This window comes from Dendrobates tinctorius, unplaced genomic scaffold (assembly GCF_039654945.1).
Source record: "Dendrobates tinctorius isolate UK_male_01 unplaced genomic scaffold, ASM3965494v1 ptg000009l, whole genome shotgun sequence".
In the NCBI taxonomy this organism is placed as follows: Eukaryota; Metazoa; Chordata; class Amphibia; order Anura; family Dendrobatidae; genus Dendrobates; species Dendrobates tinctorius.
In genome coordinates, this window is record NW_027361677.1 from 21,314,502 (window position 1) to 21,337,417 (window position 22,916).

At 46.0% G+C, this 22,916-nt stretch overlaps 1 protein-coding gene across 1 annotated transcript in view; it reads left to right on the forward strand.

Moving 5' to 3' along the window:
- LOC141095541 (nuclear pore membrane glycoprotein 210-like) overlaps positions 1-19,592 on the forward strand; it is a 43,788-nt gene extending 24,196 nt beyond the window's left edge. The window contains 6 exon segments of the mRNA XM_073581594.1: positions 11,605-11,741; positions 12,201-12,327; positions 12,588-12,737; positions 13,951-14,186; positions 14,339-14,512; positions 19,491-19,592. Coding sequence (XP_073437695.1) covers positions 11,605-11,741; positions 12,201-12,327; positions 12,588-12,737; positions 13,951-14,186; positions 14,339-14,512; positions 19,491-19,592 — 926 coding nt within the window.
- Positions 19,593-22,916: the final 3,324 nt, after the last annotated feature.

Below are 22,916 nucleotides of genomic sequence, written 5' to 3' on the forward strand. Positions count from 1 at the left end.
TTACGAATAAACCTTGTGACAGATAAGAGTGTGACCGAATGAGCACAGGACCGTGAAATGAGCCTGTGACAGGATATGACTGAAGAACCCCAGTAGATGGACACTTTATTTACAATCCTGTGTGTTGTGGGAGTATTTCTGTTCGGATGCTACATAGCATATAAGTACACGAAACACGTAGTACACCGAGGAACAGACACTCCATTTAGCCTGTTAGCACCTTAGGAAGAAGGTAACGAGGTATAGTAGAGCCTAGTCTTGAGCTTACCCAATACACCACCTAAGGCAGGGGACTAACAGGAAGACAACAAGAGAGACAGGATAAGAATAAAAGATAAGATGGGGAACAGTCAGGGAAAGACACCTGAAGAAGGAAATCGGTTATGTGATATAATTGAGGATAGATATGGAAGTAGTGCAGCAAAGAACCTGGAAAAAGTATTAATCAAATCCAAAGTGCAAGATAGGCAGGCTGTGTGAATCCTTGTATATATGTCTATGAGAACCTCTGAATAAGATGAGAGATGAGTAATTGAGTATAAAAAAAAAAAAAAAAATCAGTGAATGAGCACGTATGAATGAATCATCACACATCATTTTTGTGTCAAGAGATTTGTGACCTTTCTAGTTGTGGTGGAATCCCGGACAGATGCGTTATAGATATTTCAAATCTACATCTGAGACTGAATGAATTGAGTAATGATATAGTTCGTGTTATATGTGGCATTACATTGTAAAGTTTCCTGAATGCATTTGGCCAGAAAAAGGGCAAGGCATGGTTAATCTCATTATACAGTTATCTGCCCTTACAGTGAAATCCCGTGATTTTGAGTTTCTTTGTAGAAATTGATTTTGATAAGTCTAAAGAACTACAGAATTCTGTGAAGGACGACGCTGCATTCTGATGGGAGGGGGGAAGGATGGAGCTGCGCAGTTTCTTCTCCCTTCGCTCTTATCTCTGCTGAGTGTGAGCTGTGCTCAAAATTCTCTGTAATTCTATCCGTAAGGTACACGCTGAAAGATTTGTCAGGAGACAGTTGGGTTTGCACACATTCATGAAAAACCTGTTCCTAATGCAGACTTTGAGTTTCTTTTTTGTAGATGGCCCCAGATACCACCAGGATGGACGATTCTACACTGGATATGCAGTAGTATCCTCACATGAGGTAATCCGAGCGGAACCACTCTCTCCTCACATGTCGGCGCAGGAGGCAGAGTTGAAGGCACTCACTGAGGCGTGTAGAGCCGCTGCAGGTAAAGTCGCTAATATTTTCACAGATTCGAAGCCCATTAAAAATGCAGAGCTGGTGAAACAATTGATGGAGGCATTGATGTTACCAGTCCAGGTTGGCATTGTCAAGGTAAAAGCACACACAAAGGTGACTCCGTGGAGGTAGAGGGCAATAGAAGGGCGAACGAGGCTGCTAAAATAGCACAAGGCGGCCTAGAGAGAGCAGTGGACGGTGGCGGGGAGTCAGCGTATTCCAGCCACATTGGGTCTAGATGTCCTGAAATCCCTCCAGCAAAAGGCTGCCCAAACAGAGAAGGTACACCGGGGGAGACTGGGAGCTGAGCTGAACTCAAATGGAGTATGGGAGAATAAGGATAAAATGTGCCCACCAAAGTCCCTGTTCCCAATCATGGCGCAAGCAGCACATGACCCCAATCACACCTCAAAAAGTCACATGTGTGCCATGGTAGATGCCTTCTGGATCGCTCCTGGCTTCAGTTGCGCAGCCGCGAAACTTGTACAATCATGCCTCATCTGTGCACAGCACAACCCAGGTAAAACAGTAAAAGTCCCTAAGAAAGCGACACCTAGGCCTCTCTACCCGTTTCAGAGACGGCAGATTGACGACATACAGCTACCAAGGTAGGAGTGTATGCAAATATCCTAGTATGTGTAGATCTCTTCTCTGGATGGCCAGAGGCCTACCCGGTGAAAACGGCTACAGCTCGAGCTACTGCAAAGAAACTGGTGATGGAACTAGTACCACGATTCGATGTCCCTGAAACAATTGAATCAGACAGAGATCCAGATAGTGTGGAAGGAACTCACTGTCTACAACCTGGTGATTACGTATATGTCAAGAAACACTCCAGAAAGACCCTTGAACCCCGATATCAAGGACCTTACCAAGTACTCCTAACGACACCTACTTCTGTTAAGTTGGAAGGACGACCAACCTGGATCCACGCATCGCATTGCAAACTAGCCACAGGAATTAACAAAGCATAAGAGTGCATAATGTTTTGGTTTGGTTTTGTTGCATTATCTGTAATAATGGTAGCTGCGTGGGACAATCTAAATTCTCCAATGTCCTTGAATAATAAGTTTATACAACATCATGAAAAAATACTAAATGATTGGTCAAATCATTTGCTGGATCTGCACACATTCACCAGTATCGGCCACTAGTATTCCGTTCCTTGTTATTCCTATGCCACCCGAGGAATTATTTGCCTGGACCAGTTGTTCTGATACACTTGCTAATAATGCCACAAATAATGTGAAGTTATGGAACACAACTGTTGGAATACCTATTGTGGGATCGGTAGGATACCCTTGGTGGCAGGGTAATCTTTCAGGAAGTAATACATACCTTCAATATCTGGCATATAAAGGGGGGGCTTGGGTACCCAGGAATAGAACTCGGTTAACCTACCTGGGGCAAATTCCAATGTATGGCCTACAAGTTAGTTTTAATGTAACTTCCCACTCTACTGATGCCTTCAAACCAATACTGCTAGAAAGAAGGTTGCATAATACGTCCTGGGAGTATTCCAATTTATTTCCCCAGGGCAATAATGAAACTTGTTTTAATATTTCAGGTAATATACCTTGCAACGAGTCATCTGGATATGAGAAAGGAACTCCCACCTGTGGAAATCCCGATGTAGGGTATTGTAGCCCTTTAGGACAACTTCCAAATTGGTGTATGCTTCAGAATGTATCTGCGTTCATAGATTTAGTTCATAGACTGGTATTACAACATTCAGCCCTATGGGACCTACCTAGTGACATGTACTGGGTATGTGGAGACAATGCATATAAATGGTTGCCAGTAGGGGTAAAAGGTGCTTGTACTCTGGGTCGTTTGACTCCAGCTACCTTTGTTATTCCGAATGACCAGTTGAATACTCAGAGCATACCTAAACACACGTTGTACAAAAGAGCTGCTGACAATACACCTCGCCTCTCTGGGAGACCACATATAGTGCAGATGAGTGTGGCCAATAAAATTGTCAGCTCTATTTTTATTTATCCTATGATCACTCAAATGTGGGATAAATTAGTCAGGGCTACAGATTACTTAGATGACCAAATATGGGATATATTGGATATATCGAACACCACCGTTGCTGTCCAAAATCAGCTCATCATAGCCACTAATCAGCATACCATAGTATTAGATTATTTAACTGCAGCGCAAGGAGGTATGTGTCAAGTCATCGGACCCGCTTGCTGTCATTATATAGATCCCAACAGTAGTTTAAAGTTAAGATCAAAAATAGAGGATGTTCAAAAACTTAGAGATCAGTACAATAAAGACAATGATCGTACTAAGGATAGTTGGTGGTCAGATACATTCTCCTTTCTTAATCCAGCTAATTGGTTTAAGGGTATTGGAGGCTGGATAACTGGGATTATACTAAGTCTATTACGTATTGTTGTCTGTATCTTCGTAATATATGTGCTATTGAAACTTGTTTTTTGGTGTATCTCTGTATGCAAGAAAAGATGTAGAAATAGATAAGGAAGTTTGACTGTAAACAACAAGAATTTAACTATTATTCCTTTGAGTCCTAGATTGACATCTCATTTCTGGCATGAAGGAGCGTACTCTTGCAATGATGGACGTGGCTTCAGTATCTGGGGGATGGAGAGGGTAAAAGACCTGTCTCCCTTGGGCAACCCGTCGGCCTGGGATAGTACCTGGTGAACGAGCCACTATCCGCTGTTGTTGCAGGATCCAGTGTTCCAGATTGTGGAAAATGAAGATGTCAAAGGGGGGAATGATAGGAACTGAAGGAGTTAAATTGAGTTCTGTCTATGTTGCATTCTCTTGTTTAAAACCTTATCTGTTCTTCGAGGAGATGTCTCAGACATCTCCCTTGTGAACCAAGGTCAAATACCTCTGCTTTTTCGCCTAAATGACTTTCTTTGTCGAAAACAAGTTGTAAAATCATTTGTACTGCGCATGTCTGTAAAATGTTTAAATTCTTTACTATAAAAGACGGAAGCCTAACTGATAAGCCAGAGGCGTCTTGGCAGGCATCCCGAGTGGTATTATACAGCTGGTGTCTGTGTAGTTCTTCTCGACGGAGCTGATTTAATTAGAGACATATGGTGCTTCACACCTAAGAACATCGGTCCTTCAGATGAAAGAGTAATCTGAGGGATCCCGACAGTTTAATAGCAGTGCAGGATAGTAGAGGGTGCAGACATCACCATGGAATAGCAGTGCAGGATTGTAGAGGGTGCAGACAGCACCATGGAATAGCAGGCAGGATAGTAGAGGGTGCAGACAGCACCATGGAATAGCAGTGCAGGATTGTAGAGGGTGCAGACAGCACCATGGAATAGCAGTGCAGGATATAAGAGGGTGCAGACAGCACCATGGAATAGCAGTGCAGGATTGTAGAGAGTGCAGACAGCACATTGGAATAGCAGTGCAGGATAGTAGAGGGTGCAGACAGCACCATGGAATAGCAGTGCAGGATATAAGAGGGTGCAGACAGCACCATGGAATAGCAGTGCAGGATAGTAGAGAGTGCAGACAGCACCTTGGAATAGCAGTGCAGGATAGTAGAGGGTGCAGACTGCACCATGGAATAGCAGTGCAGGATTGTAGAGAGTGCAGACAGCACCTTGGAATAGCAGTGCAGGATATAAGAGGGTGCAGACAGCACCATGGAATAGCAGTGCAGGATATAAGAGAGTGCAGACAGCACCATGGAATAGCAGTGCAGGATAGTAGAGGGTGCAGACAGCACCATGGAATAGCAGTGCAGGATAGTAGAGGGTGCAGACATCACCATGGAATAGCAGTGCAGGATATTAGAGGGTGCAGACAGCACCATGGAATAGCAGTGCAGGATATAAGAGAGTGCAGACAGCACCATTTAATAGCAGTGCAGGATAGTAGAGGGTGCAGAAAGCACCATGGAATAGCAGTGCAGGATAGTGGAGGGTGCAGAAAGCACCATGGAATAGCAGTGCAGGATAGTAGAGGGTGCAGACTGCACCATGGAATAGCAGTGCAGGATAGTGGAGGTTGGAGACATCACCGTGGAATAGCAGTGCAGGATAGTGGAGGTTGGAGACATCACCATGGAATAGCAGTGCAGGATAGTGGAGGGTGCAGACTGCACCATGGAATAGCAGTGCAGGATAGTGGAGGGTGCAGAAAGCACCATGGAATAGCAGTGCAGGATAGTAGAGGGTGCAGACTGCACCATGGAATAGCAGTGCAGGATAGTGGAGGTTGGAGACATCACTGTGGAATAGCAGTGCAGGATAGTGGAGGTTGGAGACATCACCATGGAATAGCAGTGCAGGATAGTGGAGGGTGCAGACTGCACCATGGAATAGCAGTGCAGGATAGTAGAGGGTGCAGACATCACCATGGAATAGCAGTGCAGGATAGTAGAGGGTGCAGACATCACCATGGAATAGCAGTGCAGGATTGTAGAGGGTGCAGACAGCACCATGGAATAGCAGGCAGGATAGTAGAGGGTGCAGACAGCACCATGGAATAGCAGTGCAGGATTGTAGAGGGTGCAGACAGCACCATGGAATAGCAGTGCAGGATTGTAGAGAGTGCAGACAGCACATTGGAATAGCAGTGCAGGATAGTAGAGGGTGCAGACAGCACCATGGAATAGCAGTGCAGGATATAAGAGGGTGCAGACAGCACCATGGAATAGCAGTGCAGGATAGTAGAGAGTGCAGACAGCACCTTGGAATAGCAGTGCAGGATAGTAGAGGGTGCAGACTGCACCATGGAATAGCAGTGCAGGATTGTAGAGAGTGCGGACAGCACCTTGGAATAGCAGTGCAGGATATAAGAGGGTGCAGACAGCACCATGGAATAGCAGTGCAGGATAGTAGATGGTGCAGACAGCACCATGGAATAGCAGTGCAGGATATAAGAGAGTGCAGACAGCACCATGGAATAGCAGTGCAGGATAGTAGAGGGTGCAGACAGCACCATGGAATAGCAGTGCAGGATAGTAGAGGGTGCAGACATCACCATGGAATAGCAGTGCAGGATATTAGAGGGTGCAGACAGCACCATGGAATAGCAGTGCAGGATATAAGAGAGTGCAGACAGCACCATTTAATAGCAGTGCAGGATAGTAGAGGGTGCAGACAGCACCATGGAATAGCAGTGCAGGATAGTGGAGGGTGCAGAAAGCACCATGGAATAGCAGTGCAGGATAGTAGAGGGTGCAGACTGCACCATGGAATAGCAGTGCAGGATAGTGGAGGTTGGAGACATCACCGTGGAATAGCAGTGCAGGATAGTGGAGGTTGGAGACATCACCATGGAATAGCAGTGCAGGATAGTGGAGGGTGCAGACTGCACCATGGAATAGCAGTGCAGGATAGTAGAGGGTGCAGACTGCACCCTGGAATAGCAGTGCAGGATAGTGGAGTTTGCAGACTGCACCATGGAATAGCAGTGCAGGATAGTAGAGGGTGCAGACATCACCATGGAATAGCAGTGCAGGATAGTAGAGGGTGCAGACATCACCATGGAATAGCAGTGCAGGATAGTAGAGGGTGCAGACAGCACCATGGAATAGCAGTGCAGGATAGTAGAGGGTGCAGACATCACCATGGAATAGCAGTGCAGGATAGTAGAGGGTGCAGACATCACCATGGAATAGCAGTGCAGGATAGTAGAGGGTGCAGACAGCACCTTGGAATAGCAGTGCAGGATTGTAGAGAGTGCAGACAGCACCATGGAATAGCAGTGCAGGATAGTAGAGGGTGCAGACAGCACCTTGGAATAGCAGTGCAGGATAGTAGAGGGTGCAGACAGCACCATGGAATAGCAGTGCAGAATACAAGAGAGTGCAGACAGCACCATTGAATAGCAGTGCAGGATAGTAGAGGGTGCAGACAGCACCATGGAATAGCAGTGCAGGATAGTAGAGGGTGCAGACTGCACCATGGAATAGCAGTGCAGGATAGTGGAGGTTGCAGACAGCACCATGGAATAGTAGTGCAGGATAGCAGAGGGTGCAGACTGCACCATGGAATAGCAGTGCAGGATAGTGGAGGTTGCAGACAGCACCATGGAATAGCAGTGCAGGATATAAGAGGGTGCAGACAGCACCATGGAATAGTTGGGTCGGCCTCCCAGGGCAGCGGGGTACTCAGTACCGGGCCGGTGTCAGTGGGATGTTTCACAGCAGCGGTGACCCGATCCGTGGCCCTGGGCGCCCAAATCAATGGTGGTTTTTAATGTGGTTTATGTGAATAGTTCGTGACGCCACCTGTGGTGTTTGGCAAGCGAGATGTTAAGCCAACGCTGCATGCAGATCATCTGGGGCTGGTGGTATGTTGCAGCATAGATGGTGTAGCTCCCCACAGGTGAAGCTGTAGCCCCAGGGCAGTGTAGTAGCAATGGATGATGAGAGGCGCAGGCGGTGTGAGAGATGCTGGTACCCAAATGTAGCGGTGCTGACGGTGTTAGCGCACAAATGAATGGAGGACACCAGGGCTTGCAGTTCCAAAGCTTTACTCACACTCCGTGGTACACACTGGTGTCTGCCTCCGTGCCGTGTCCTCCGGGGCAGAGACTCAATCAACCTCCCGGGCAAGTCAGGATTCTCCTCTCCAACACTCCGCCAACATGTACCTCTCTGAACGACTCCGCCAATGCGCCTTAAGGTGTGAAATACTCTAGTACTGAGTTACCCTGGAATACCTCTTACTAGAGGTTTCCTAGAACTCTCCTTGTACGGCAGACAGCTGTAGCCTACTTCGGGGACTCCCCTCTCCTGAGTCCCGGCTCTCTATACAGATGCTGTTGTGCCCCAAGTCTTGGATGGGAGTAATGCATTTACAGCCAACTACTCCACCGGTGTCTGCTGCAGAACCATAAGTGGCCATACAACCTCGGGGACCGGGCCCTGGCCTTGTGCTGAGAACCTATAGGCAGGGTTCCTCTTCCAACCCACGTCTCCTCTCTGTTCTCTCTACTCCTTCGATCCGTACTTGTCTTTCTCTCTCTATGGAAGCTTAGGTTGCAGTTCTACGTCTTTCTCCTTTTCCGTTCCCGTGCCAGCTGGCTCCTATCTCTGAGGCAGCTGCAGCACTCCTTCTCAGACCCGTCCTCAGACTCTCCTGACTGACTGTCCTCCCGCCTGACCTCCCGTCAGGCTGACCTACTGACTGACCTGTAATTCTAAACCTTCCCCATCTTTTATATGGATCTCAACTCCACCCACCTCCCAGCACATCCAGTGTTCCAAGCAGGGAACCACCAAAGGTGCTCTGCTACTCTCTAAGCACTGAGCCGCTATGTGGTTGTGCAGAACTACCCTGTTGTGTGGGATGCGAGTGTTGGATTGGGGAAAGGAGTTCCCCACTTACCCGGATGGTGGGGCACCACACCTTAGGAGAAGGTGCAGTACCTCTGTGGCGACTGAGCCTCAGGGGCGCCACAATAGCAGTGCAGGATAGTAGAGGGTGCAGACAGCACTATGGAATAGCAGTGCAGGATAGTAGAGGGTGCAGACAGCACCATGGAATAGCAGTTCAGGATATAAGAGGGTGCAGACAGCACCATGGAATAGCAGTGCAGGATAGTAGAGGGTGCATACAGCACTATGGAATAGCAGTGCAGGATAGTAGAGGGTGCAGACAGCACCATGGAATAGCAGTGCAGGATATAAGAGGGTGCAGACAGCACCATGGAATAGCAGTGCAGGATAGTGGAGGGTGCAGACAGCACCATGGAATAGTAGTGCAGGATATAAGAGGGTGCAGACAGCACCATGGAATAGCAGTGCAGGATAGTAGAGGGTGCATACAGCACTATGGAATAGCAGTGCAGGATAGTAGAGGGTGCAGACAGCACCATGGAATAGCAGTGCAGGATATAAGAGGGTGCAGACAGCACCATGGAATAGCAGTGCAGGATAGTAGAGGGTGTAGACAGCACCATGGAATAGTAGTGCAGGATATAAGAGGGTGCAGACAGCACCATGGAATAGCAGTGCAGGATATAAGAGGGTGCAGACAGCACTATGGAATAGCAGTGCAGGATATAAGAGGGTGCAGACAGCACCATGGAATAGCAGTGCAGGATAGTAGAGGGTGTAGACAGCACCATGGAATAGTAGTGCAGGATATAAGAGGGTGCAGACAGCACCATGGAATAGCAGTGCAGGATAGTAGAGGGTGTAGACAGCACCATGGAATAGTAGTGCAGGATACAAGAGGGTGCAGACAGCACCATGGAATAGCAGTGCAGGATAGTAGAGGGTGCAGACAGCACTATGGAATAGCAGTGCAGGATAGTAGAGGGTGCAGACAGCTCCATGGGATAGCAGTGCAGGATAGTGGAGGGTGCAGACAGCACCTTGGAATAGCAGTGCAGGATAGTAGAGGTTGCAGACAGCACCATGGAATAGCAGTGCAGGATAGTAGAGGGTGCAGACAGCACCATGGAATAGTAGTGCAGGATATAAGAGGGTGCAGACAGCACCATGGAATAGTAGTGCAGGATATGAGAGTGCAGAGAGCACCTTGGAATAGCAGTGCAGGATATAAGAGGGTGCAGACAGCACCATGGAATAGCAGTGCAGGATAGTAGAGGTTGCAGACAGCACCATGGAATAGCAGTGCAGGATAGTAGAAGGTGTAGACAGCACCATGGAATAGTAGTGCAGGATAGTGGAGGGTGCAGACAGCACCATGGAATAGTAGTGCAGGATATAAGAGGGTGCAGACAGCACCATGGAATAGTAGTGCAGGATATAAGAGGGTGCAGACAGCACCATGGAATAGCAGTGCAGGATATAAGAGGGTGCAGACAGTACCATGGAATAGCAGTGCAGGATAGTAGAGGGTGTAGACAGCACCATGGAATAGTAGTGCAGGATATAAGAGGGTGCAGACAGCACCATGGAATAGCAGTGCAGGAGGGTGCAGACAGCACCATGGAATAGTAGTGCAGGATATAAGAGGGTGCAGACAGCACCATGGAATAGTAGTGCAGGATATAAGAGGGTGCAGACAGTACCATGGAATAGCAGTGCAGGATATAAGAGGGTGCAGACAGCACCATGGAATAGTAGTGCAGGATATAAGAGGGTGCAGACAGCACCATGGAATAGCAGTGCAGGATATAAGAGGGTGCAGACAGCACCATGGAATAGCAGTGCAGGATAGTAGAGGGTGCAGACAGCACCATGGAATAGTAGTGCAGGATATAAGAGGGTGCAGACAGCACCATGGAATAGTAGTGCAGGATATAAGAGGGTGCAGACAGCACCATGGAATAGTTGTGCAGGATAGTAAAGGGTGCAGACAGCACCATGGAATAGCAGTGCAGGATAGTGGAGGGTGCAGACAGCACCTTGGAATAGCAGTGCAGGATAGTGGAGGGTGCAGACAGCACCTTGGAATAGCAGTGCAGGATAGTAGAGGGTGCAGACAGCACCATGGAATAGCAGTGCAGGATAGTAGAGGGTGCAGAGAGCACCATGGAATAGTAGTGCAGGATATAAGAGGGTGCAGACAGCACCATGGAATAGTAGTGCAGGATATAAGAGGGTGCAGACAGCACCATGGAATAGTTGTGCAGGATAGTAGAGGGTGCAGACAGCACCATGGAATAGCAGTGCAGGATAGTGGAGGGTGCAGACAGCACCTTGGAATAGCAGTGCAGGATAGTAGAGGGTGCAGACAGCACCTTGGAATAGCAGTGCAGGATAGTAGAGGGTGCAGACAGCACCATGGAATAGCAGTGCAGGATAGTGGAGGGTGCAGACAGCACCATGGAATAGCAGTGCAGGATAGTGGAGGGTGCAGACAGCACCTTGGAATAGCAGTGCAGGATAGTGGAGGGTGCAGACAGCACCTTGGAATAGCAGTGCAGGATAGTAGAGGGTGCAGACAGCACCATGGAATAGCAGTGCAGGATAGTAGAGGGTGCAGACAGCACCATGGAATAGCAGTGCAGGATAGTGGAGGGTGCAGACAGCACCTTGGAATAGCAGTGCAGGATAGTAGAGGGTGCAGACAGCACCATGGAATAGCAGTGCAGTTAAGTAGAGGAGGAAGACAGCACTTGGGAATAGCAGATACAAGTAGTCTGGCAATTGGTGCATTTTGGGGCATATTAAATATGACGTGTGCATTTTCTGGGAGGTACATCATAATTCTGAAAATTGCAAAAATCTTGCATACATGGGTTCAAAAATGTCCTCAGGTCTCTTATATCAAGTCTTGAAATGTGGTGTCTTGGGTTGTTAGAAATCCAACTTTAGGCAAGGGCTATATAGTAAAATATCTGATTTGCACAGTCGGCTTATTTAATGAAGACTCTCTCACACCAAATCCTCCTTGTCCTTCACCAGATGAGCCGGGGGTCTGGCAGTCGTCATCAGATTCCTTCCTGCAGGTAGACGCAGTGACAGGTGCGGCTGTAGCTCGCTGTAAAGGGATCACCAATGTCTTCTATATCATTACTGGGATGTGCACCACATACAAGCAGGTGAGAGGTCTCTGGTATATAGGTGAATACACCTTTGACATAAGACATGGCAGTACAGCAAATCTAAAAAACATATGTTTGTGGTCTGTGGTCATAAATCAGATAAAAAGTTAAAAAAGAAAGGAAAAAAACATTCTCATTGGATCATCAGAATAAGCTCACTGATGGGTTCTCAGCTAACTCATTCTACAGCCAGCAATAGACAGTGCAACACAGAGGCTGTAGTAGGAAAATATATGCATTTAAGAGAAAACAAATTGTCCCTGAAGGTGGACAACCCCTCAAATAGCAGGGGCTTTTGCAAGTGACGGTGTATTGGCAATTGTCCATGGTCGGCCATCATACGGGGCCTCCAATTAGTTGCCCACCATTATGGATTCCGATATCTGGCCTGTATGATACATTTTAATTGGTTGAACCATCGTTTAGAGGGTAATAATCTGTATTCTTTCATTTCAGATCACAATCAAATCTTCCAAGTCCCTCATTATGAGACTTGCATCCCAAGGTCACGTCACTAACTTCCCGTCCACACGTCAGTACACCGTGCTCGTGGCTTTTAGTCTCCTGGAGCCCATTATAAAAGGTAAGGATGGGGACATGTCTGCAGGTGTCCCGCTAGGCCAGAAGTAGTTGGTAATCATCTAGTCCTAGTCATCTGGCTTAAAGCTATCACTTCTGAAAACTTTCTCCATGACTTTAAGGAGATTCTTTCAAGCTGTGGTCACTGGACACTCTTTACATAGTTCGTCAAGTGATTCTTTCTCGTTAACAAACCTTTGACTGTATACTCATACTAGCACTATTAGTTGTTGTTGCACGCTCTTTATATCTTTTATTGTTTAGGTCCATGCAGCAATGCACAGATGGAGGCGGCAAAGGATATGCGCACGTCTGCCAATCACCTGCTCTGCTCGGTGCAGTTCAGTAACCAGTCCTTTCCCATTCCGGCCTCCAAGGTGTTCCAGACCAGACCAGAGTTCAGCATGGAGACAGGTACGGGTAAGGTCAGAAGCAAATGACATTTTATTTTTTTACTATGACTTTAAGAACTAACAGGCAGGTAGCTACCTACCTGCCTTTTGTGCTCGGCGCCGATCTCTGAGGCTTCCGCTGACATCACATCCACAGAGCAGCGACTTCTCTTCCTCTCTGCTTTGTTGACGGGGCGTGACTGCCAACATCATGCTGACTGGCAGCCGGCTACCTGCTGCCTAACTGCGGGAAGCCAGATGTCAATCAGCATGACGTCAGCTGTCACACGTCAACAAAGCAGAGTGGAAGAGGAAGAGCTGCTCTGTTGATGTGAAGGAGCAGAATTGCCGGCAGAGATCGGTGCCAGGCAGAAGGGGCAGGGACTTAGCACCTACCTGCCTGTTAGTTTTTAAGCCCATAGTAAAAAATAAAATAGTCCTGGATAACCCCTTTAAGTTGTAGCTATAATTTCAACAAACTTTGCACAAGTGAGACAGAGAAGCAGATATAGGAAACATTATATTATATCTGATCAGAGGAATATATCTCTTTCTTCACTTATGAGCCACTTCTTCACCTTACCCTCTCTGAATTCCTCATTCATTGTGAAAAACCACTCACCTCAGTCTTGGTAAAACAGACAAAAAAATAGCTCATTGAAGCTTCAGACTACAACTGCCTATTAAAGTCTATGGAGAGGGGAAGAAGAGAGAGCAGAAAAATAAAAGGGAAAGAGAGAGGCAAGGAAACACACAGATGGTGCTGCTGTTGTTTTTTTGCAAGTACTTTAATTCAATCCAGAGGATGCCAACTTACTGCCTATTAAAGTCTATGGAAAGGGGATCGGGAGCGAGCAGCAGAATGAGAAAGTGACAAACAGATACAAGAAAGCAGCAACATCGGTAAGTGTTTTATCACACCCAAAATCTGTATTCACAGCTACACTGCTCAGTACTTCTGCATATTGTTCACTATACTGCTGCTTCTGATCATGTGCTGTAGAAACAGGAACGCTGGAATACCTCATGTCTGTGTGTGTTGTGTACGGGAGCCATCAAAGCAACTCATCCCCATCCCATAAGCTCAGAGACAGAGCCTGTAGAAGGGGGAAATTGTGACAAATGCAGGATACAGGTCACATAAGAGCAAGAAATAGTGTTGTTCCTCCGGTGCGCACACTGCACAGCTCATTCTGAAATGAGGCTTTAACCTGTGACATATGTTGTATTTTTAGGACAATACATTTGTCAGATCTCCATCCGACCACTGACAGACGTGGAGATGCAAACCCTGAGCACGGCGGAGACCTCGGTGGCTATAAGAGCCTCTCTGAATGGAGCACTTGGGCTAGTGCATGTCCCTTTCTGTCCAGCCTTCCATATAAAGCAATCTGAGCTGATTTTCAGTAACAATGATCTTGTTGATTATATCAGGATCTATGGGACCAGCAACGTCATAAGAAATGTGGAGGTAAGGTGTCATACGCATATGATGACCGTTGGGTGGTGAAATGTAATGACAGCTATGATGCGAGTTGACACTTTTTCTAATTTTAGAGGGGCATTACTTATAAAAAAAAAAAATGGAGATACACAAACCAACATCACTTTCTTTACCTACAGATAGTATCAAGTTTCCAAGACTTCTTGCTTGGGAATGCCATAGCTTCAGAAAAACACACAGGACTGTTCCTCTTCCCCGTCTCTATTTTGGACCTCACATCCTTCAAGTTAATCCCAGTGCCCCTGACTATTAATATCTTATGCGCCTTGACGGGTCACCACGTGGTGCTGCCAGTGACGGTTGCACAAGGTCAATTTGATATCTCTTACTACTTTAGCTTGTGCAATATTTAGCATTTTCTACAGATTATGGTGGCGCGCTCTCCCGAATGCCATAAGTAGAAGTGGCCACTAGATGGCAGCAGAGTCTAGATGACAACTTGGACCCTATGTAGGAGAGCTACACTGTCACAAAACTTTTGAAATGTGGACAGTTTTAATTGGTAGCCATCCAAGTGCCCAGACCCCACTTATCCCTAAGATGAAGGGGAAAAAAGTGTTAGGCCGTAAAGCGCTCTTTTCTGAGACCGAAAAGAAACTACTGTAATAGATTTTCTATTGACTCATCTTCAGAGCTTCTGCCTCTTTAACATGTTAATGGTTTTATATATATTTCCATGTTAAGGAATTGTTATTTATACAACTGCATAACATCATTTATGTTGCTTCCATTTCCTTGCACCAAAGTTGTTCCACAGCTATTTCAAAACTACAACTCCCATCATCACCAAATAGCCACAGGTGTCAGAGCACGCTAAGTGCTGTAGTTCTGCAGCAGCTGCAGCTCACTAATGTATGCGTATAATAACAGTGAATGTTCCTTTGTGCTTTCATTCCCGTCTGACCCAATGACTATTGATCATTTCCATTACAGGCCAGGAGGGTGACCAGGGGTCTCGGTCAAAACTCGCTGTCTACATCCACATTATAATCTTCACTGTGCTTGCAGCGGTGGCCGGCTATTGCACCATTGTCATTGGTAGGCTACTCAGCATAGTAGCTGCAGAGTTACTGGACCCATCCGCAATTCAGAGCTAATTTAATCCGGCAATGAATTTCATGTTTGTTTTCCAATTTGAGGGAGGTATCTAGAGTAACCCCCAAACCGCAGCTCCGACAGGTGAGGTGTTATAGGTTGCATGACCCTGATTCCTTTTCTCTACAGAGTTAGCAAACAAGAACTGGGGGAGTGATGAGATTTCTCTATGGGAAGATGGCAATGCTCCCCCAAAAGGAAGAAAACTGTCTCTATAGAGCCACCTATAAGTCACAGCCGTGGGACATGACTCGGGATGTCAGCCATCTGTAGACAGCTCCGTATTACTGATGGATTAAATTGCAGGGACCTGTAGGTGGCACTCGTGAGTCAGTTTTCTTCCTTCTGGAGGGGAGCTAATTTGGATAACGTTATTGTAAAAGTGTGTGATAGTTGTGAGTCCTTGTTAAAATGACTGTGTACGGCAGTGGGGGGGGGGTCACAAGGGAGGTTACACTGAGCGCAAAATTCTCAAGAAAAAAAATAAAGAAAGTAGCGTGGTGTCACTAATGTCGAGGACCCAGGGCGGTGCACATACTGTATACCCTGGACTTTGGGCCAGGTGACTTGTGCAAGAGCCACATGCGGTAGAGCAGGAAGCCACACTCTCCTCTGGGCCAAAAAGCGTAGGAGGCACAATGACGTCATGGGTACAAAAGAGGAGTATGAATTTTACCTTTTTCATGGGGGTGTCATTATTACTTTTGGAGGGGGCATGATTACTGGAATAATGGGTGCAATACCTGCCTTGCCCTAGGCATTGGCCAACACTCTCTGCCACTCCCTTGGGGTCCTATAGCTTCACCCTCTCTCCGCTTCTCTTACTGATATATAGACGATGCGCCTCTCACTGAACATGTCTGTTTCCAGGCTACAGAGTCAGGATGTATCATCGGCACACAACAGCCATCGCTTATATGTCAACTTCAAATGGTGAGTTACCGAGAAGTCGTCTCCTACACGAGAAGCTGGTTATGTAGTAAGAGGAGACAGAGCAGGAAAAATGTCAATGTGAGCCGAACGTCAGATTGCAGCTCATATTCAGATGCAATTTGTGATTTACAGCCCTGGCAAAAATTAAGAGACCACCACATCAAATCCCTGTCATGGGCAGCCCAATCTCCAGACCTGAACCCCATTGAAAACCTCTGGAATGTAATCAAGAGGATGATGGATAGTCACAAGCCATCAAAGAAAGAACTGCTTACGTATTTGCTCCAGAAGCAGTGTGAAAGACTGGTGGAAAGCAGCCAAGGTGCATGAAAGCGGTCTATATAAATCATGGTTATTCCACAAAATATTTATTTCTGAACTCTTCCTGAGTTAAAACATTAGCATTGTTGTTTCTAAATTATTACAAACTTGTTTTCTTATCAATATTTGAGATCTGAAAGCACTGCATTTTGGGTTTTTTTTACCATTTCTCCTTTTCAGAAAAAAACCCCACAGTTTATTGCTTGGAAATTCGGAGACTTGTCAGAAGTTTGTAGATTAAAAGAACAATTTACATTTTACTCAAAAACATACCTATAAAGAGAAAAATCAGACAAGCTGAAGATTTGGATGTGGTCTCTTAATTTTTGCCAGAGCTGTATATTCTGATTTAAGTTAGGCACCAGCCTTGGCTTACTGTCTGTATCATAGTCAAATCTCTCTCACAGCAGCATTCACCATTCTGGTGATATCAGAACTGAAACCTCACAGCAGTCCCTGCTGATTCAGTGTCTGCGGGCCGAGAGCTTGCTAGGTTCAGCCACTGTATCAACAATAAATAGCCAGAATCCTGCTTGTGGAATAATCTGCAAAAAAGCCACAATGGAATATAGGGGTCTTCTGGCTTTTTAAAAAAATTCACATTGGGATCCATACTAACAAAAAAAAAGAAAAAGCAAAAGTTACTCCGGGAATCCGCCCCTGGTCCAGCAGTGACGGTTCCAATGATCTCTGACCTTCAATGGCAGCAGCAAACTGGTGATCAAAACCGTTGGAACGGCGGTGCTGGGGCAGGGAGCGGATTCCTAGGGCCAGTACTGCTTCCTCTCTTCTTTTATCAGCGTGACTTCCCATTGTGGATTTTTAAAAAGAGGCTGAAAAATGCCTTTAAAAAGGTACAAATATAATAGAAACTCAAGACAAGAAAGGGTTAGGCCAGTCCTACATGGATAAGATGGGGAAGGCGGGTTGAAAGAGAATGCGTGTAATGATTCATCATCAACCCCTTCCTAAGAACAATCCTGCTGCCTTGGTGTTTTTGCCAAATGTAGAGAACATATATGAAATACCACAAGACTCATCAAGGTTTCCCATTTCTCACTTCCTTGTAAATCCAGAAGAAGCGTCGGTATAAGTAAAGTGTTCAATAAATGGACTCGAAATGCAGAGTGAACTCAACCTTAGTCCCCATTAAGATGCAGTCAGAGAAAGCACGGACCATAACGCATGGACTGGCCAGCAGCTTTACTCACTTCATATTTGCAGCAGTCAGGCTCTGGTCGGGAGACTTGCCGGCCAGTCCATGCATTACGGTCTGACTTATACAGTCGTCTACTAAATGCTGAAATCATATGGAGTATTAAAGAGGCCTTTATGACTATGATCTGCATGATCTAGCTTTAGGACAGGTCACCACTAACAAATTGGTGGGGGTCCGACACTTATCAACCCCACCAAGAAGCTGTGTCCAGGTCTCATGAGAGCTGGATGTGCACAGCGTACATAAGTCATCAATATCTATCTGGAAAACCTCTTTAAGTGACTCACTTGAGGTTGAAAGGGGTATTTGTACCATTGATGTAAATGTACATATACAAGAGAGGCGTAAATATGGCGCGAGGACACCATAAAGAAGGGTTCCCCACTTAATTGTCTCCCTCTAAGTCCAGGTCAACTGTCTATCAGAAGCCCGCGGGACACCACCTACAACATCACGAGAAGGAGATCCAATTTCCATGGACAACTCTGGAATACAGGACCTTAATGCTCCGTCCCATGCAAGAAGTTATGAGACTACAGAAAAAAAGTTCAACTTGGAAATAAAAGTTAATTTGTCAATGAAACTGTCTTTGAGATTGTTTTTGTTGGTTATTTACTGAGCAGAGAGAAAAGAGCAACAAGGTGGTAAAAGTGCAACCAACAGTCCTATATTATACAGTCATGGGCAAAAGTGTTGGCACCCTTGAAATTGCTCCAGAAAATGACGTATTTCTCCCAGGAAAATGATTGTAATTACACGTTTTGTTATACATGTTTATTTTGTTTGTGTCTATTGGAACAACATAAAAAAAATTAGAGAAAAAAAGGAAAATTGGACAAAATAATACACAAAACCCCCAAAAATGAGGAAGTGATGATAGAAAATGATACTATGATGGTGTCAGCATCTCTCTGCTGAGTTTTGGTAAAATCTCCCTTCTACCTCTACTATTTATTGGAAGTTGTGAGGTTTTCATAAGAATCCTAATTTTAGGAATGAGGGGGAGGATCTGGTCCATGGGTTATCATTTAACTGTCTACTAAAGGGGAAGAGGGAGAGAAAATCCAGAAAATATGTCGGGTCATCCCGGCTGGGATGAGAGAGGTTGTATGAACCAACATTAAAGAGGGAGATACGAGTCATGCAGCTATTTGTGGAGGAGGAGGAAGAGAAATGTCATCAGTGGTTTTATCATATGGTTCTATCTATATGTACTTTTCAAAGACTGTGATATGACGCCTGATGTTGGGGGCTGAGGGCCTCTGTGACAATGAGGCCCAGTAGTCAATACGATTCCTAAAGTTATGCAACTGTCAGTTCCCCCATAACAGTGCCAGCTACAATTCCCCCATACAATATCTAATTACAGTGCCCTATAAGAGTGCCAGCCACTGTAATAATCGCAGCTAACGTTGTAGCTGTCTGAAGGTACTGTCGAGTCGGCCTGCAAACCCGGTAGGCCCTGCCTCGGACAGACACAGCAGCCGACTGACCACTCAGCTTTCCCGCCCGGGCTCTGGCTCTTTTCCTGCGCACAGCGCTATTTAACTCAGCCCCGCCTACTATGGTCACATTCAAGGGTTCATCCTGTACTGAAAGTCTTCCGACCTGCAACATGGGTGACAGCCCCGGCAGTTCCGGAACCGGTGTGAGAAAGGTACCACTATTCGTGTACATCTCCTTACATTCCCCCTCTCTTTTAGCTCGCCATTCCACAGGCGAGAGTTTCGTTATCTCACGCCGACATTCTTCCAGACCTTGAACTATTTGCTGCCAAACAAACTGATCTTGATTGTAGCGAATAGGGGGTACGCCTGCGGTGGAACGTTTGGAGCGCCGTAGAGTAGGAGGAGTAGTAGAATCCGTTGGACCAGCTGAATCAAGTTGACCTCGTGGACTGGTAGACACATTTTCCTTGGTGGAACTGTCAACGTCGGACTCTTCCTCTATATCCCTCACGAGGACTGTTGGAACTTCATTTGGAGCATCCAGCATCTCCTGCTCTGGGTCAGGATCTCTTGACAAACAGGGTCGTAACATGTTCCGGTGAACTATACGAGTGGGGGCGCCCTCCTTCACCTCAGACTGCATCTCATATACAGGTCCCCTAGCATCGACTCTTCGCTTCACCTGGTATGGATTTTTCTCCCACCGGGACTCCAGCTTGTCCCGAGGGCGTCTCTCACATACCAGAACACGGTCTCCAGCATGCAGAGCTGTCCCACGCAGAGGAGCGACTCAGGGATATTCCAGTTCCTGAAGCTTGGTCTGTACCAGACGATGTAAGGTCTGCAACCAATGTCTATGTTCACAAATCCAGGAAGACACCCCCGTCCGCGGGCCGTCCTCATCAGGCTCCAGCTCTGTAATCTCTCTTCCGGGACGACCAAACAGGAAAGTGTACGGCACGTATCCGGGGATACTGTGTCTTCGGTTGTTATATAACCACACCAGCTAAGACACATTCAGGCCACCGGGCTTTCCTATCCTCCTCCAAGGTTCTCAACATCTGGATAAGAGTGCGGTTGAGTGGCTCGCAGGCTCCATTCCATTGAGGATGGTAGGGTGTCGTCCGAGACTTCCAGATCTGATATAAACTATGTAGTTATTCCATCACTTTACCAAGGAAACAGGCTCCCTGATCTTGATCTGAGTGTATGCGTTTTGGACATCAGTACACCGGAAGGAAGTTCTTACAGATGGCATAGGCAGATTTGGCAGTTTGGTTCCAAGTCGGGGTCACAACAGCAAACTTTGTAAAGTGATCCATCATTACTAAGCAGTGTTCATATCCCTGATGTGCTGGACCGATGGTCAGATAACACTGGTCAACAGCATTTTTGGTGCCAAAGATATTTCATCGAATTTAGGGTATTTTTGGGGTGCTGATTCTGAATATGTCATCAGTTTTGCCAGATTGGCTCAAGTTTTTGAGATTTTTGGTATCTTATTTATAGCACTTGTTGGTAAATGCGACGCATCATCTCATTAATTTCTTTGGATTAGTACTTGAACTGAGCAGTTCTCAATATAGTTTTGTGTTAATTAGTGTTCTAAAAGTTTGTTCATAGCTTGATTTTTGCACTAACTTTATGTTGTTGTCTGTTTTCCAGTGAAAAGCATGAACTCATCATGAAGAAGTTGTCTTAACGATCCAGACTCATTCTGTTACATTTGTGGTGAATATACACTGCCAAAACATAGAAGAAACATAACACACTTCGTAAAAAAAGTGTATTTTGCCTATTTTGGGGTTATGCTTGGGGACCAAGACAAGTTTTGGGCACCACACATAGTGTGCAAAGCATGTATCGAATTATTACGAAAATGGAGCAAAGGACAAAGAAAAAGCTTCAAATTTGGTGTTCCAATGGTGTGGAGAGAGCCAAAAAATCATCATGATGACTGTTATTTATGGTAAACACAGGTACAGGCACATCTTCACAATGAGGGACAGGCCTTCTTGCAGATTCCATGTTACTCCCATTTTCGTTTCTTATGCTTATTGAATCCTTGCACTTGCACTGCACAGAAATAACAGTCATCATGATGATTTTTTGGCTCTCTCCACACCATTGGAACACCAAATTTGAAGCTTTTTCTTTGTCCTTTGCTCCATTTTCGTAATAATTCGATACATGCTTTGCACACTATGTGTGGTGCCCAAAACTTGTCTTGGTCCCCAAGCATAACCCCAAAATAGGCAAAATACACTTTTTTTACGAAGTGTGTTATGTTTCTTCTATGTTTTGGCAGTGTATATTCGCCACAAATGTAACAGAATGAGTCTGGATCGTTAAGACAACTTCTTCATGATGAGTTCATGCTTTTCACTGGAAAACAGACAACAACATAAAGTTAGTGCAAAAATCAAGCTATGAACAAACTTTTAGAACACTAATTAACACAAAACTATATTGAGAACTGCTCAGTTCAAGTACTAATCCAAAGAAATTAATGAGATGATGCGTCGCATTTACCAACAAGTGCTATAAATAAGATACCAAAAATCTCAAAAACTTGAGCCAATCTGGCAAAACTGATGACATATTCAGAATCAGCACCCCAAAAATACCCCAAATTCATTAAAATATTTTGGACACCAGAAAAAAAATTTTTTTTCGTTGACCTGTGTAATCTATCATTAGTAGTTCCAGTGGAGCAGATGTCACAATGGCTTGTGTGAGGGCCCTCTGTTCGGGTGGCTTGGCCAGTTGACAGCTCCGACAACGTTGACAGGTTTCTTCCACTGCTGGTTTCAAATGAGGATGATATACCAGTCGCTGCAGCCACTGAAAAGTCTTTTCCATCCCGAAATGAGCCCCTCTTTCATGCGCTTCTGTGGACACTTGGGACAGTAGCGTCCCAGGAATCACCGTTTGCCAGGTAATACTCAGTTCCCGCGGTAGAAGGACTTTTCGGTACAGAATTCCATCACTCAACTGTAGAAGTTTCCCAGTGCCGCAGAGTCCGTAGGATACTATGGGACAGGGCATCTCTCTCTTGCCGACTGGGTAACTGCTGAGAAGACACTCATTGTCTGAGTTGAGCTAGTTCTTCGTCCTCCTGCTGTATTCGGACCCATTAATCACGGGGCTGCCCTAGTAGACAGGCTCGAGTTATCCCCTGCACCTGCTCCAATGTGGCTGCCACCGTCCTGGCAGGGTTTCTGAAAACAGGAACTTCCTCAGCCTCCAAATCTTCATCACTTTTGGGCCCAGGTTTCCCATAGTCCACTCAGGACAGGGCATTGGCATGGGATGGGTATTCTCTGCTTCTCCCTTGCAGGTAATTTTGTAGTGGAACTTCACCATCCGGGCGACCCAATGTTGCTCCAGTGCCCCAAGCTTTGCTCTCTCCAGATGGGCCAATAGATTATTATCCGTGCTCCGTGCGCACATGGACTTCGGAGCCGGACAGATACTTGTCAAACTTCTCCGTCATGGCCCACACCAATGCCAAAAACTCCAGCTTAAAGGAACTATCATTTTCTGGGTTCTTCTCAGAATCATATAGGGAGCGGCTCGCATAGGCGATTGTCAGGAACACAGCACTGAACTTGCTCACTGAGCCAGTGCGCGTGTCCTGAGTAAAGCGAACTGTGCTCAAAGATACCTGTGGAGCGGGCA